This window comes from Paroedura picta, chromosome 1 (assembly GCF_049243985.1).
Source record: "Paroedura picta isolate Pp20150507F chromosome 1, Ppicta_v3.0, whole genome shotgun sequence".
Lineage (NCBI taxonomy): Eukaryota > Metazoa > Chordata > Lepidosauria > Squamata > Gekkonidae > Paroedura > Paroedura picta.
Genome location: NC_135369.1, coordinates 151,587,046 through 151,602,902, shown reverse-complemented (window position 1 = coordinate 151,602,902; position 15,857 = coordinate 151,587,046). Strand labels below are relative to the sequence as shown.

The 15,857-nt window shown below is 43.1% G+C and overlaps 1 protein-coding gene across 3 annotated transcripts in view; it reads right to left on the bottom strand.

Annotated features, from left to right (window-relative positions):
* ELOVL5 (ELOVL fatty acid elongase 5) overlaps positions 1–15,857 on the bottom strand; it is a 65,931-nt gene that overhangs the window by 17,687 nt on the left and 32,387 nt on the right. For 2 of the 3 annotated variants that reach the window (XM_077308911.1, XM_077308921.1), the window contains exons 2-3: positions 4,696–4,762; positions 2,384–2,571 (exon numbers count right to left, since the gene is read on the bottom strand). In XM_077308911.1, the coding sequence (XP_077165026.1) occupies positions 2,384–2,571; positions 4,696–4,753 (246 nt within the window). In that variant the 5' untranslated portion in view covers positions 4,754–4,762. Of the gene's footprint in view, positions 1–2,383; positions 2,572–4,695; positions 4,763–11,821; positions 11,841–15,857 lie in introns of those variants that run through there. The other variant, XM_077308901.1, reaches the window with a different exon arrangement.

Genomic DNA, 15,857 nt, shown 5'->3' with positions numbered 1-15,857 from the left:
GACGTTCCTGAGCTTCCTATGTTATCACGCCCATTCCCATCAGTGGGGACTAGCCTTTGAGTGGGAAGAGGAGAACCGTGCTTGACAAAGGAGTGGGGGACTGGGAGGTGGCAGGGCGCTAAACCCCACTTCTTTTTCCCTCCCTGGAATCTTCTTGTAAGCACTTAAAAAGACTCAAGGCTTTCTCTAGATAAGGTGATTGATGGAGAGTTCACCCACTGCTACTGATTATCGACCAGCTGTACTGCTCAAGCCCTCCTCACTGCCCGAAAGCAGGGAACTGGAACTGAGTGTGTGCAAAGGAGAGCGAGGCATGGGAAGAGGTTTTACTGGAGTTGCACCATGTGCTGGAATGCTAGGAGGAGCTAACTTTTTACAGCAAAAACTATAGTTCTACCAGTACAAAATTTGAGTCCGATGGCACCTATAAGACCAATGAAGTTTTATTCTAGAGGTGACCGTTTTTGTGTTTATGCACGCTTCCTCAGACAATGTGTGTTGGTCTTAAAGATGCCCTTGGACTCAAATCTTGTTCTGCTATTTCAGACCAACATGGCTACACACCTGAATCTATAATTCTAACGGTGAGAGGCAGTGTGCTGTAGCGGTTCAGGATGTCAGATTAGTATCTGGGAGACCCAGATTTGAATCAGGCCACGGAAGATCACTAGGTGACCTGAAGCCTACAACACTCTCTGATGTTGACCTACATCACTGGGACTTGTTACTGTGGGTCCCCATTGGGGAGAAAGGAGGATTATAAATTAAATAAACTGGATTAGACACACAGCAGTTCAGTAAGGCAACTTGAATTTCCAACTTTAAAATGGCAGAGGACACAGGATAAGATGGGAAGAATTATGAGTTCACTTTTTCTTCTCCTTTTGGCCAGGAGAGAAGAAAATAGAAGAGAAAATATTCATGATTTGAGGTGTTATGAAAAATGACTGGCTGCAAGAAAATCATCTTCATGGCTCTGGTGCCAAAATATTTCGTACTTGAACACATACCACAGATGTTATCTTGCTTGAAAATGTACTCTGACAGCAAGCATATTCAAATGGAAAAGTAAATGGAAGCTAATTATACCAGAACAAATTGCTCCTATCATACCTGCACAGTCAGTGCAATTCTCCAATGAAATGATCCAAGTACATCCGAATATAGTACTGGACCATTAAGAATATTTTCCAATAAATTATGTTTTTCAACTGCCATTTCAGGACATTTTATTTATGTGCTTTGGTGGCATATTTGCTGTAAGCATCTTTGAATGTTTTGCAAAAAAAGATGGAATTTTTAAAAATCATGGTGTGATTTTAAAAATCTATCCTTATCCTTCTTCAGCAATGCGTATGGGACAACTATCACCCTCATCTTCATGTGGACCTTTAGCTCAGAATACATGAGACAGAACGTGTGCACAGATTAAGTAGTAGGCTGCATATCTTCTGGCAGGTAATTGATCCACCACACAAAATAAATTCTACCATGTAATGAGAGAGAACTTAATGCTGGAAGTTTAATGTTTAATGCTGGACAAAATTGAAAGGGTGCAGAGGAGAACGACAAGGAGCATCTGGGGCCTGGGGATCAAGCCCTATGAGAACAGACTAAGAGATTTGGGAATGTTCAGCCTGGAGAAGAGGAGGCTGAGAGGGGACATGATTGCTCTCTTTACGCATCTGAAAGGTTGTCACTTGGAGGAGGGCAGGGAGTGGTTTTTATTGGCAGCGGAGGATAGAACCTGCAGTAATGTGTTTTAAATTACATGTACAGCAATATTGGTGAGATATCAGGAAAAAAATTCCTTACAGTCAAAGTAGTTCAGCAGTGGAATTGGCTGCCGAAGGAGGTGGTGAGTTCCCTCTCACTGGCGGTACTTAAGCAATGGCTGGACAGATACACATCATGGATGTTTTAAGGCTGATCCTGCACTGAGCAGGGGGTTGGATTAAATGACCTATATGGCCCCTTCTAACTTAACCTGATCTCTTATACATAGATGACTTGCAGCCAGCAGTGTGATCTGCTTTCCCTTAAAGGGATATAATGGAGTTTTTTTTACATGCTGGATCACTGGATGTTAAAAGGTAGATGATGAGTACACATGCATGCACTGGACATGGTGGACACTTTAAATGGAAATAGTCTGAACATGGTGACATCTTCCCCTCTCTTCCTCTAAAGAACCCTGCAAAAAGATTATTACCTAACAATCTGAACTGCATCTGATATTCTAATATGTTGCATGAATTTGACATTCATAAAAGACTGAAAACAGATACCTTAGAACTTCTGCCCACAAATAAAAGATCACAATTCCTAATGAAAAGATCAACACAAACAAAATCACCCCACACAAGTGCCAATTCTTTCTTACCTCATAAAACATATAAAGGGAGAGCAACGTAAGTCCCAGGTTATAGACCACTAGAATACCTCTGCCTGAGAAGGGCTGTCTGTTCTGCATATACTTTGGTCCCAACCATACGATTAGTAAGTATAAGACAGAAAAAATAAATGTAGGTGTGTAATTACTCAGGAGAAGCCACCCTTTTACTCTAGGATCTGAAACAAAAAAAGAGCAAACACAGGGTTACTACATTTAGGCACTACAAATGTCATAAAGCTAACAAAATTCTTGTCATTCTTAAGGACACCGTAGCCACATATACAGATGCACCAACTACAGAGCTATCCAATGCACTATGGCACCCAAACCCAAGAATGCGGGCATCCTAGTACAGCAAGGTTTTAACAACAAAATTTGAGGGAATAAGCAGCTGGCAAATACAATTAGAAAGGTCGACTGTTTGGAATTACACAACAACCTCCATATGTAGCGTGGTTCTACTTAATTGTCCTGTTGCTATGGGAAGTACAACTAATTATGCTCCCTTTACAAAATGTGGCTTCCCAATGGGATCATTTGATACTAGCCTTCATAATCAATTCTTGATTCCAGGAACATCTATTCCAAACTTCTTTTCCAGTCTCTAGTTTCTCCTCCCCATCACTAAATCAGGTGTTCAAAATATGAGCAGTATTCTGCCTTATTAGATTCTACTCCCACCAGAGGTGCCCGGCTCACTGTTTTCACAGGCACAACATTACTGAATTCTACAGTTAAAATTGCTAGCACCTCTACAGCCTGCATGTAAATCTTGGATATCCATTAATGCAAAGCTTCTTAAATTGTGGGTCCTGATCCCATATTGGGGTTGCATAACTGTATGTGGGGGTTGCAAATCCTGATGACTTCCGTCCATTTGTTTTTTTTTTTATGGGAGTTTGTATTAAATAGTTTTAATTGGCCCTCTAACAGGAAATTTCTGGCCAAGATTTAATTATCTATGTAAAAGTAAATAAGTACATCCAACTCATTAGTATGCAAATGTGCTTTAGTCTTTAATAAATGGTAAAATTATATGGATACCAAAGAATTGCTTTTACACAAATGTCTTTATTATTTATTATCAGTAAATGCTTGATTTGTATACCTATTTTATATACCTATATACGTGGGGTCACGTGAAAATTCCTTGGGCGAGAAAGGATCCTGAATGCAAAAAAAGTTTTAAAAGCCCTGCACTAATGCAACATTATGATTATTATTAATTTTTGTTCCCATTTTTGCTGATGGGCAACAATGCATGTTCAAGATGCAGCTCCCATAAACGCACTCCTAGATGTAAGAGTTTCCTATGACCACATCAACAGTGAGATTCTACTGTAGGGATTCAGCCTTGCTGGCCAAGTTAGGTGGACTCAATTTTGTCAACTCTGCTGATGCAAATCCATTTGAGCTAATGACAGAGCAGCATGGTGGATTCAAGCTGAAACTGTTTCCATTTAAAACTCTTAGGAATAAGGCAATGGGGCAAAACTCCCAGGCAATGGGGCAAACTCCTCTCCTAGTTTTGTTCTGTAAAGTTTCTGAAGAGGTCTTATTTTAAAAAAACAAACAAAAGACATACATACATGGATTGCTCCACTGAGAAAGTGTTGTTTACCCAGAAGGAAATGGCAAAATCCAATCCAGTCTTAAAAGAATAAAAATTCCTGAAGCATGTTTCTTTGTATGGTTGATGGAGTTCCATTCCATGCAGCTCAAACATTCCACCACGCCAGGCTTTCTCAACCAGGGTTTTGTGAAACTCTGGGGTTTCCTGAATGGGTGGGGATTATTTTTTATATATATTTTAAAAATCTGTGAAACATTTAGTGGGTGGTATGACCATACATGTTCATGTCACCCTGCCCTCTGCTTCCCAAAATGGCCAATGATGGGCCCGGAGTGGGTGGGAAGGGGAGGGGCCCCGGGTAGGCATGTACACAGCTATGCTTCCCAAACATATTCTGCTACACTAGACTAAGGTGGATGGATGGAGTCACTGAAGCAGTAGGTGCAAACTTAAATGGACTTCGAGGAATGGTAGAGGACAGGAAGGCCTGGAGGATCATTGTCCATGGGGTCGCGATGGGTCGGACACGACTTCGCACATAACAACAACAACACTAGACTAAAAGGTAATCCTGAAGCACATCCTTTACAATTCCTCAGATAAACCTTGTGCTTCAGTTCAAGTTACCATTGTGCAATATCCATGCTGCAAGTTTTGCAGAATCCAATATGTTCAAGGATATTTGAGAACCATCAAGCACTACCTATCCCAAACAAAAACCACATACCTCTTGGTCCGAGCCACACATCCAGATAGCTATTGATTGTTTGATCCAGGGATTCCATTGTGAAAACCTGCAGAGAGGAAAGAGAGAAATGGAATGTTAACTTCTGTTGAAGATTAAATTTAATTATATAATAGAATATCTAATTTTCAAAATGGCTAAATGTGTGCATTTAAATCCAGATACTGGAGCCATGATCAGACAAGACAGGTTTTCCTACAAACCTGAAATATACCCAGATTTGCAGAAAAAGCCGAAATAAAAGACAACTATATTGGGACGATTAGCCCCCTCAAACGATAAAAGGAGTGCCTGTAGCTTTCAGAGATGAATACCCTCGGTGGCTGTTGCTAGCCAACCAAACAGTATTGCCAGTACTCAACCTTGTTTCTCAGTAAAAGGCAGAAGTAGGGGCAGAGTCCTTTCAACGGTTGGCTTTTAAGGGACAATTAATCACGGACAGCAGCAACCTCTGGGGAAAGAACACACAAGCCCCCAAATATCCCAAACTCATCTGAACCATAGCATCTGATACGTTTGAAACATGCTAATGAACCATAACAATGGAATGCAGGCACACAACTTTATTATTTAGTTGTTCAAAATCAGATATGCTCTATACACATTGACAGAAAAGAAGAAGAGTTGGTTCTTATATGAAGGAGGCTCAAAGCGGCTTACAGTCACCTTCCCTTTCCTCTCCGCACAACAGACACCCTGTGGGGTGGGTGAGGCTGAGAGAGCCCTGATATCACTGCCCGGTCAGAACGGCTTTATCAGTGCTGTGGCAAGCCCAAGGTCACCCAGCTGGTTGCATGTGGGGGAGCGCAGAATCGAACCCGGTGTGCCAGGTTAGAAGTCCACATTCCTAACCACTACACCAAAAGGATGGTACCTGCTGAACATGCTCTGCAATGTTTGCACCAAGCCTTCGATACATACAGATCTATATGGGGCAGTCTCTGGGCATGAAAGACCACTGCCAATAGCAGTGAACACAAAGACACCCTTCTATTAGGGCCAGCTTTCTCATCCAGGGTTTCGTGAAGCCCTGGGGTTTTTTGATGGCCCCTGAAGGGTTTCGCTGACTGGGTGGGAGTTTATTAATTTGTAATATATTTGTTATATATTTTTTAATTACGGGGTGACATGACCACATATGGTCATGTCAACCTGCCTCCCTTCCAAAATGATGGGCTTGGAGGGCGTAGGAAGGGGAGGGGCCCAACCATACAAATCCTTGCTGGCCAAGGTTTGTTGCATATGGTAGTGACTAGAGTCTAGAGAAGGAAGTATTCCCTTTTAAACTTAACTGCAGGGAGGATGGATCAGCATAAGTCTACTCCCACTCTGTTTCTGGCATGGGGGGGGGGGCACAAAATAGCATAGGCTTGTCCTGGCCCTGTTTCTGTCGGCTCATACTGCAGGCTCCTTTTGGTGAAGAAGAGCAAGCTAGTAGCCAGCCCAGAGTGCAGGTATGTTCTGTTCATAAATCTTCTGAAAATATTTCTGTGTTGTCACTTCCTGTGCTCTGCGAATGACCTCGTGATGTCACATCTCGTGCGAGTTCTCTGCATAATGCCACTTTTGGTGACGTGTGACTTTTGCGGGCATGAAAGGAAGATGTGGCCAGCTGACATTGTTTCTGGAGTTCCTCAAAGTCTGAGGAAAGTTTCAGGGATTTCTCAACAGTAAAAAGTTTGAGAAAAGCTGTATTAGGGGCTCACTGTATACATGCAACTGCATGTGTGGCTACTGATGGGATTAGGGTTCCCAAAGCTGCCTCGGCAAATGGGAGATTTAGGGGTGGCACCTGGAAAAGGCCAAGTTTGAGAAGATGTGATATCACTACCAGCTGATTATCTAAGCTGCATCTCCTGGTTTATATTCCTTTTGCTACGGAGACTAGAGGAAATTCCCAGCCCATCACTATGTGGAGGCCATTTTTTTTCTCCTGCTCAATTCCTCGGGGGTTGAAAAATGGGGCAGTCTAATTTCCTCTCCCTACACTGTACAGCAGGGGTAGTCAACCTGTGGTCCTCCAGATGTTCATGGACTACAATTCCCTTGAGGAATTGTAGCCCATGGACATCTGGAGGACCACAGGTTGACTACCCCTGCTGTACACCACACTGACCACACGAATGCAGTTCTGTTGTTTCCTTCAATGCTGCTCTTAGCAGAATATCTGACAAATGTATGTGCATTTCACATATGACCCAGAAAACTGAGATTTGTTTCACACAGGGCAGGAAAAGGCCAGTTACACAACTATAAAAGTGGAGACAGATATACAGTCAGTCTAGATTTGTGCTCTTCCATCTTTGTCCTGCATTAATATGTGCGTGCATAAGGAGCTGAAAGATGACTTTCTGAAAATGCCACAAAACATTACATTATGTAGATGTTCCCCTTTAAAGCTGTGTTTTTAAGGAGTGCTCAGAGGCATCTAGGTAGGAACATGCTTGCATTCAGCAGCTGATGACTATGGGAAGAAGATAAAAGATGAGAAAAGGACTGTCGGAATTCAGAAAAGTGGGATCATTGCAAGCCATGGCTCACGGTGTTGTGATGGAACCCATTAAGGAGATAACAGTGAGCACTGCCAATCTTATCAAAACACTGAAAACAATCTTGAAGGCATCATAAAAGAAACTGTCAAAATCTAAGCTGCCTGCACCCTACTTGAATAGCGAACCACAATGTCTACAAGTCCAAATGTGAAACTGCAACTGCAGTAGCTTGCATTACGGCATGTTGTAGCAACAAAAGAAAAACATAATTAGAGGCACTCTCTTTTCCTGAATACCCCACCAACGTTTATTATTAACCTTTGAGTCTAAGCCAATGGACAGCAAAAACTTCAAACAAGGTAGTAATTCATTTTAACAAGGATTCCAAGCTCTTTGACAATGCTTATGTGCAGCACAATACTCAGTGAGTCAATAGGCCAGAACTAGCCGTGGCATATAGTGGCCTCGATGCCTCTTCTGCATTCTGGCAAATGTAGATGAACCCCTTCTGGCAAGCAAGGACCTCCTGACAGCACAACCCCGTAAAGCAGATTAAGGCTGAAAGCAACTGGCCCAAGTCACCTCACAAGTACTATGACAGGGGTAGCCAACCTCCATGGATTACAATTATGATGAGCCCCCTGCCAGCAAACTCCATGGGCATCTGGAGACCCACAGTTTGGCCATGCCTGCTCTATGGCATGGGAGGGAGGAGAATCTGAACCTGGGTCATCCCAGTCCTACACTCTAACCACTACATCTAACTAGCTAGTGTCAAACGTGAAGAGAACTCACAACAGGCTTCTTAATTAAAGAAAGCTTTATTGAGAAGTACTACACGCTCTAGGACTGAGAAGTCAAATCTGACTAGAGTACAGATTTGCTTCTGCTTATCAATACAATTCTCCGGCTCAAAACTTGACAGTTCCCAAGGGAGGGGAGCAAGAGAGAAGACACATACGTAATTAAAACAGAAATACATTCTCATGGCCTTGACTAGGTGATAGCGAAACCAGGCCCAGCCGAGAGGCCTCAACATGTGATAAGGTTACAACAACAAATTATTCACTTTTATGGTTAGCAAGAATACAGGATCTGGGGCACCCAGGCGCCAAGCAATATAACTGACATGGAGGAACTCAGGCTAATTTATGACAGAGATTCTACAATCCTGACAGCTAGCTAGTTCTCTCTCTCTCTCTCTCTCTCTCAGATCTTACTGTCAGCAGAGCCCTACCATCTGTTGCTCTCCAGCGGCAAATTCCAAACCTGAGGTGAGGACACAATCTAACCCTTCGCATAAAGATGCTAGGTTCAATCCCTGAAATCTCCAGTTCCAAGGAATTTACAAAACAGCACTCGGAAGACTTCTGCCTCAGGAAAACCATAGGAAGGCTGAGTGATCACTACATTATCCAGCAACATCGAAGAGTACAGGGACCTTGCTGATGGTAGTGGAAAATGACATCAAGTGGTAGCCAATTTATTTATGTATTGTATTATTACTTTTATATACCGCCCTGCAGCTCAGGGCAGTTTACATTATAACTCTCCTATGCAGTACAGTACAATAAACATTCAATATAAAACTTATTTAACAGTGAACTTGCATCAAACAGTGTAATATAACATTTGTATTTAATAATAACAACAGCAAACAGTGTGATATAACAAGTATTCAATACAAACAACAGTTTGGTCTGGCTACACTGTGGTCTGGTTTTCTGTTAGTGCAGATTATGGGGCTTCTGGTTGGTGATTAGCGGCTTGTTCACTTGTCTTGGCCAAATGCCTGGTGGAAGAACTCCTTTTTGCAGGCCCTGCGGAACTGTTTTAGCTCCATCAGGGCCCTGAGGTCCTCTGGGAGCTCATTCCATCAGGTGGTGGCCAAGACTGAGAAAGCCCTGGCTCTAGTCACTGACAGAGGAGCTTGCCTAGGGCCAGGGATCACCAGTTTGTTCGTGCTGGAGGAGCGTAAAATTCTTCAGGGAACATAGATGGAGAAGCGGTTTCTCATATACTCATGGCCCAGACCATGCATGGCCTTAAAGGTAATTAACAGAACCAAGCCTGATCTGGTAATCAACTGGCAGCCAATGCAGCTGTTGGAGTGCAGGCTAAATATGGGTTCTCTAAGGTTGGGGTCCTGAACCCCCGGTCTGCGGCCCACTACCAGGCCGCGAAGGCCTCAGTAATGGGCCACCGCGCCTGCCTCCCCCCCCCACAGCGAGTGCACCAGGCTGCGAGAGAAGCGGCCGCCAAAGCGTTTTGCTGCGAGAGGGGGGGAAGAGGTAGGCGCGGCCGCCAGCAAACTGGCGGACACAAACACGCATGCAAGGATTGCTGCGCATGCGCGTTAGCGCCCTCTGGTGGTGAAAACACGCATGCGCGGCAGCATCGAACTACCCTGAATAATGGTGCCCAGTGCCAATGGACAGATGCAATTCAAGTCAAGTAAAAGTCACGCTTCACTGACTTCACCACCATCTCATAGGCTCTCATGAAAGCTCTGTAGGCTGCTCTGAACACTTCGTCACAAGTTTTCCTCCAAATTCGCTCTAGCCATCTCTGTTTCTGTTTCATCTCACGGAGCCCCTCCATATAACAGGGGGGCTGCTTTTGGCGGAACGGAGAGGGCATTGGGGGCAATCTCATCAATGGCAGTCAACATTCTGTCATGCCAGTGGCTGACTAACTCGTTTAGGGAGGCACTGGATCCCGCAAAGCATTCAAGAATCCATTTGCCGGGCCTTCAGCGCATACTGGTCTATTTTCAAGGCAAGAGAGATGCAATGGAGGTTTTACATGGAAAGAAGTGGCAGGACTGATCACCCCATCTGAAGGGCAAGTAGCTTTTCTCGGAACCAAGTGATGGTAACGATGGTAAAATGAATAAAGTCTTGCTTCCCTCCCAGGCCAGCGGCAAAAAGGCAGACACCGCTGTTGGACTTTATATGTATGCCAAATACTCTCTTGAAGGCTGGTAGGGAAATAATACAAAGGGTTAACTAATCTTCATTAAGTGAACTTCAGAGTGCACTATTCTAAACTCATCATGCTGCGTCTTGCTCAGAGCAACTGAAATGAATTATTAGGAAGCAAGGGGCATAACGTACCATTTTGGAAGGTGCAATCCATTTCTCCCTAACAAAGAATGCCCCTCCCCCATCCACAGATCCCAAGGTGGTTTGTAGCTCCTGTGCCCAACTCCTTGCCCTGTTCTTTACTTTCTGCAGAAATGCTGCCTGATGGCCTAAGGTAGATTTCCCATTCTCAAGCTTTTTAGATACTTAAGATGCCTTTGACAACATGTGTTCTTGCCTTGTTCAGGACAAGCCAAGCCAAGCCTTGCACTGGACAGAACAGACAGTGCTGTGCAACCTCCATGGCACCTTACCACACTTGTATCAAGTACATATCAAGATCCAGCAGCAACCAGGAATGCATGCCAATGCTTGCAGAGTGACAACTCAATTCACTAGCTGAAAGAAAGGCAGGACATGGCAATAAAAGCTGCATACAAATAAAAAGTTCTAGAACTCCATTTCCAGGCTGTATAATTATTAAAGCTGAACAAAACAACACAACACTAAGTCCAAACTTTTGACCTCTCCGGAACACTTCCTCAAGTCAGAAGTCAAAGAAACAGAAGAGGGGTGTGTGTGTGTATCTTTCAGGCCACAACCATATGGCCTCTTTTTCATTGGCAAGGCATCTGATCATTTGTTGGCTATTTTCAACTGGGTGGCTTCCTTTTGTTCCTAGTTCCTGACAACACAGCAACGGTGCAACCTGATACCCGTCAGCCACACCTCATGCCCACTGAAACCACAAACATTTTCTACACAAGATGTTGGAAGAAAAGCTTTCAGATTATGATCTGAAAGATCTCCCCTCCCCTCTATGTATCTATTTCTATATCTATATATGGGGGGTTTTTTTTACACCCAAATTGATGAAGAGTTCTGGAGAACACAAAGATTTTAACACCAGTTTGTGTTACTGTGCTTTGTCTTCATAAAAAGTATTGCATAGCTTTGGTTTTCAGATTTTGCTATGGACCAACACAGCTACCTTCCTTCTACAATGCCCATACTTAAGTTGTATGTCATTTTCAACTTGAAAAAACCCCACGTACATAGATCATAAACAAAAACCGGTTGAATTAGAAGCTCTTCTTGGTAATAAGGCACTGAGGAGCAGCTGACCCACCTACTTCCTATATGAATCTCCACACGTTCGTCCTGTTGAAAGAGCCAGCAATAACTGACTGCCTAATACTCTCAGAGAATAGACCACAGTCATCTTTGGCACAAAAAGTATTATAATTAAGGGAGAAATGTATATATTTGTTTAAAAGCACAGCAATCCTTACCTTGACACTAGCCAAATCTATTCATGGCAATGTTTCTAGCAAGAGTATCTTTTGGTTCTCTTTTAACATTGCACGGTAAAAAGTTCTACCACAGGACAGACAGAAAGGGAAATAAGGACAAAAACCCAAAGTTACTGCTCTATCTTATCCGTAAGTTAGAAGTCACATTCATTCAACAAGCTCCTTGCCGAAGATTCCCTAACAAAGACAGGCGTTCATGTAATGCAATATTTTTCCTCACCCGTTTTTGCTGCAGCACAGTCACACAGTTCATCTGAAAAAGTTACAGGAGAAAAACTAGACCTATTGTTACTATGAAGGCTCTATGGATACAAGGAAATCGTTTCTATTTTTCTGCAACACATTAATTCCTGTTATTAAAGACAGCCTTTGTTCTCCCAAGGCATAGGGGGAGGGACTAGAAAACACCAGTTTTCTTCCAATTTACAGGCTCCAGTTCTTTACATGCCTTCTTAGAAGTAACACCCATTGGTCTCCCATGGAATATGTTGAGAACTGCCCTGTGAGTCTAATTCCAGACAGGAAGCCAGGGCAAGCTATAGCGGCAGAATAAAACAGGTGTCCAGCAGCATTTGAAGGTCCAGCAAAATTTATTCCAGCATGAATCAGAGCTCACTTTTGTGAATCAGAGCTCAGTACATCCAGAGTGATGCTTTTAGATTTGCAACAAAAAGATGGGGAGGGAGGGGAAACATTACAAAAAGATAGGGCATTTCCGCACATCAGGAAAAATACCATTATGACAGCTGAATGGTGTAGCACTAAATATTATTGCACCTCCTGGCCACTCTGTACCTTTTTGCTCTCGCTCTTGTCTGCCGCCTTTTTGTGCTTCCTACGCCTCACAAGTGCTGCTGGAAATGGCAGAAGAGAGCAACACGCTTTAAACGCGACACTCTTCTGCCTGTCAATCAATCCAGGCAGCCAATCCCATTTCTCTATTTTTTAAAGGTCCCACGATGGCCAATAATTCTTTTAAAATTAATATTTCTCTATTTAGTGCTTTTTGAATGCCACCCCTTATGGGATCACGAGTCTTAAAACTGTTACAAATCAGTCTTATTCCTGATTTTTCTGGGGGGTGGGACTTCCGAGAGGCATACTTTGTGTCACAACTTAAGAGGGGAAAAAATTCTGACATTACCTGCACGCTTCTCTTCCTACTCATTGCTCCAGGTTCTCCATTTTTTTAAAAATTCCCATTCCTGGGAACAAGGAAGAGGGAGGTGGGTGCGAGGGTGGGACATTGGAGGCGGAGGTAGCACTTCTTTATCTCCATATATTTCTTTTGCTGCTGGCCTGTTGGTTGTCTGCTGGGGGATAGCACTTTTTAGGAGGGTGAATCCACTTTGTGATTCCCCAACTAGCGCTTTAAAATGGTAGATGTAGCAAGTAATGTGCTGGCCAGACACGGGAGTTTGGCAATATCATATGGAGCAGCCAGAATATACCATCTTCACAAGGTAAGCATTTCCTTATCTTTATCGGATGCAGAAAAGCTCACAGTTTAAAACAAGATCCAAATTTAAAAAAAATATTCAGCTTATTCTAAGCAGATGAGCTAAATAAACATATTATTTTTTGTAATATAATGCAATATAAAAGCATCAACAAAAGTATCCATATAAAATAATCAACCTCATCGAAGAACAATGAATGAAGGCTTATTCTACAATACATTTTGTTAGTCTTTAAAGTGCCACTGGGCTCCTGAGTTAGTCAGTAGATGACTAGACTAGGAAAAAACTATGCTGGTTAAAGATTGCCCAGCCAACTACCACCCAGTCTCAAATTTGTCATTTCTGGGCAAGGTAGTTGAACATGCAATCACAGAACTACAGAGTTTTCTGGAGGAAACATCAGCTCTTGACCCTTTTTAAGTTATCTGATCTGACTATGGGATGAAGATGGTTCTGGCTGCCCTTGCAAATGATCTCCAAAGAAAGCTGGATCTAGATGGATTGGCACTGCTGATTCTACTAAATCTTAAAATCAGCCAGCATGGGGATACATGGCACAATCCTGAAATGGTTGCAGTCCTTCCTCAAGGGTTGAGGACAGAAAGTAGGGGAGAGTACCTCCTAGCAATATGCCCTAAACTGTGGTGTTTCACAGGGAATAATTCTCTCCCCAATGTTATTTAACATCTACATGTATCCCCCTACTCAGCAAATCCGGAGCTTTGGGCTGGAGTATCATCAATGCACTGTAACAGCTGTATCTGCTAATGGATGGCCATCTGTTTACATCCACAAACACTCTATCCAGGTGCCTGGAAGCTGTAGCAGACTGGTTCAAGTTGGGTCAACCAGAACTTAAATTTTATTTGTTTAAAACATTGTATTTATTTCTCAAGTTGCACAACACCTTGATCTGGTTTGCCAGGAAAACAGTTTAGAAACCAAATGAATGAATGAATGAATGAATGAATGAATGAATGAATGAATGAATGAATGAATGAATGAATGACCCACAACTACAAGCAATGGTAGACTTATTTTCTGTAAATGTCAGAAAGCAGGGTGAGATTTACAAGGGGGCTGCATGCTGGGGTAATAACCCCCCCCCTGACTTCCACCAATAAATCCACAACATTCATAGATTCAGCATAAAAGCAGTCTTACTACGCACACATACGACATTCTTCTGAGGATTAGGCTTTCCAGGATCCTGCTTTCAGAGGCAAACTGGATTTTCCACAGCACTGACTGGCTGGCTCTTCTGTCAATTATGTGGCAACTGCCCCCATTCTCAGAACTGGACTGTGCAGAGAGTTGACTGACAGGCCATTGTGTTAGGTGCTTTCATTGGAACAGTCAACTTCACAGTGAAAGACAAACAGTGAAGAGATAACATGCTCCACAGAAGAAAAATAGTGTCAGACCAGCCTTGGGAGAAGGTAAACAAGTTCAATGTTCATGCTGTTGTTGTCAGCCATTCAGTCATATCCGACACTTGGCAGTCCCATGGCACAGCCACCACCATCAGTGTTCACGAAGAACCTCAAAAATAAAGTGGGCACCTCAGCTGAAGACAGGGTGGAGAGAGGGGAAAGGAAGATGAACTTGCCCTGAAGGTGGAAAACTCACCTCATGTGAATGGGGCAGCCCTGTGTTTCAAGCAAGGAGTTAACCAAAGTGATGTGTGGCTTGGGCCAAGACAAGGTAGTTCAAGCATCCAAATCACATTATATCGACAAAACAAGTTGTGTACAACCAGGGGCATCCTCCCTGTCCCCTCCCTTACCTATCAATCTTTCTGCACCCCACCCTGTCTACCCTTATACCTTCCATGTCAGTCTTCCCCACTTCTTCCCTCATCCCTTATCTAGAAATCAGTCTCTTCCTCCCTTCACAACCATCTCCCTCCTCTTTCTCCCCATTACCTCTGAGATTCTCTGCTCCTCCATTTCCCCCCCCCCTTTCCCCCATGCACTGCTTCTCAGAAAATCTCCACTCCCCGCTTTCCCCTTCATTTCTGTCTCCACTGTGGGATCTGTGGCAGCCACCTGGCAGTTGGGAGCTAAAGCATCTGTGGCAAGGCCCCGAGAAGACACTGTGCTGGCTGCAGGGTCCCCTTCTGGTAAGTTATCTGCATGGGCAGAGATCATCTTTGGTTTGGAGACTTTAGATCCCCAATATATTTTAAAATATTTTTAGATTTTTCTGCAAACCTTAGGGGTTTGGAGGAACATCTTTTAGTGTGGACTTGATCCCCAGATTTAGATATCCACATATCTTGATACATAGATACAGGCTTGTACAATAATTACCATGCATGTGGAGTTTGCAACCAAGAAATCAGGAGACTAAGACCAGGAAGGACAGCCATGAAAGAGCTAGAAAAGATCTTAAATATAAGGATGTTTTGTCTGGAAACCAAGAAGGTAACTCATACAATGGGTATTCCCCATTACTGTTTATGGATGTGAAAGTTAGACAAAGAGAGCTGACAGGAAGAAAGTTGATTCATTTAGAAAATGGTGCTGGAGGAGAGTTTAACGGATACACTTCACCCCACAAGAGACAAATAAGTGGGATCTAGATCATATAAAGCTTGTATTCTTACTAGCAGTGAAAAAGACGAAACCTGAGACTATCAGAATTTGGTCACAGTAAGTAGAAAAGAGTCACTGGGATAGACTATAATGCTGGGAAAAGTTGAAGGCAGCAGGAAAAAAGGAAGACCCGATTTGAGATGGATGGTCCCAATCAAGGAAGCCAAGACCTCAGTCTGCAACACTGTTAATGCCAGGA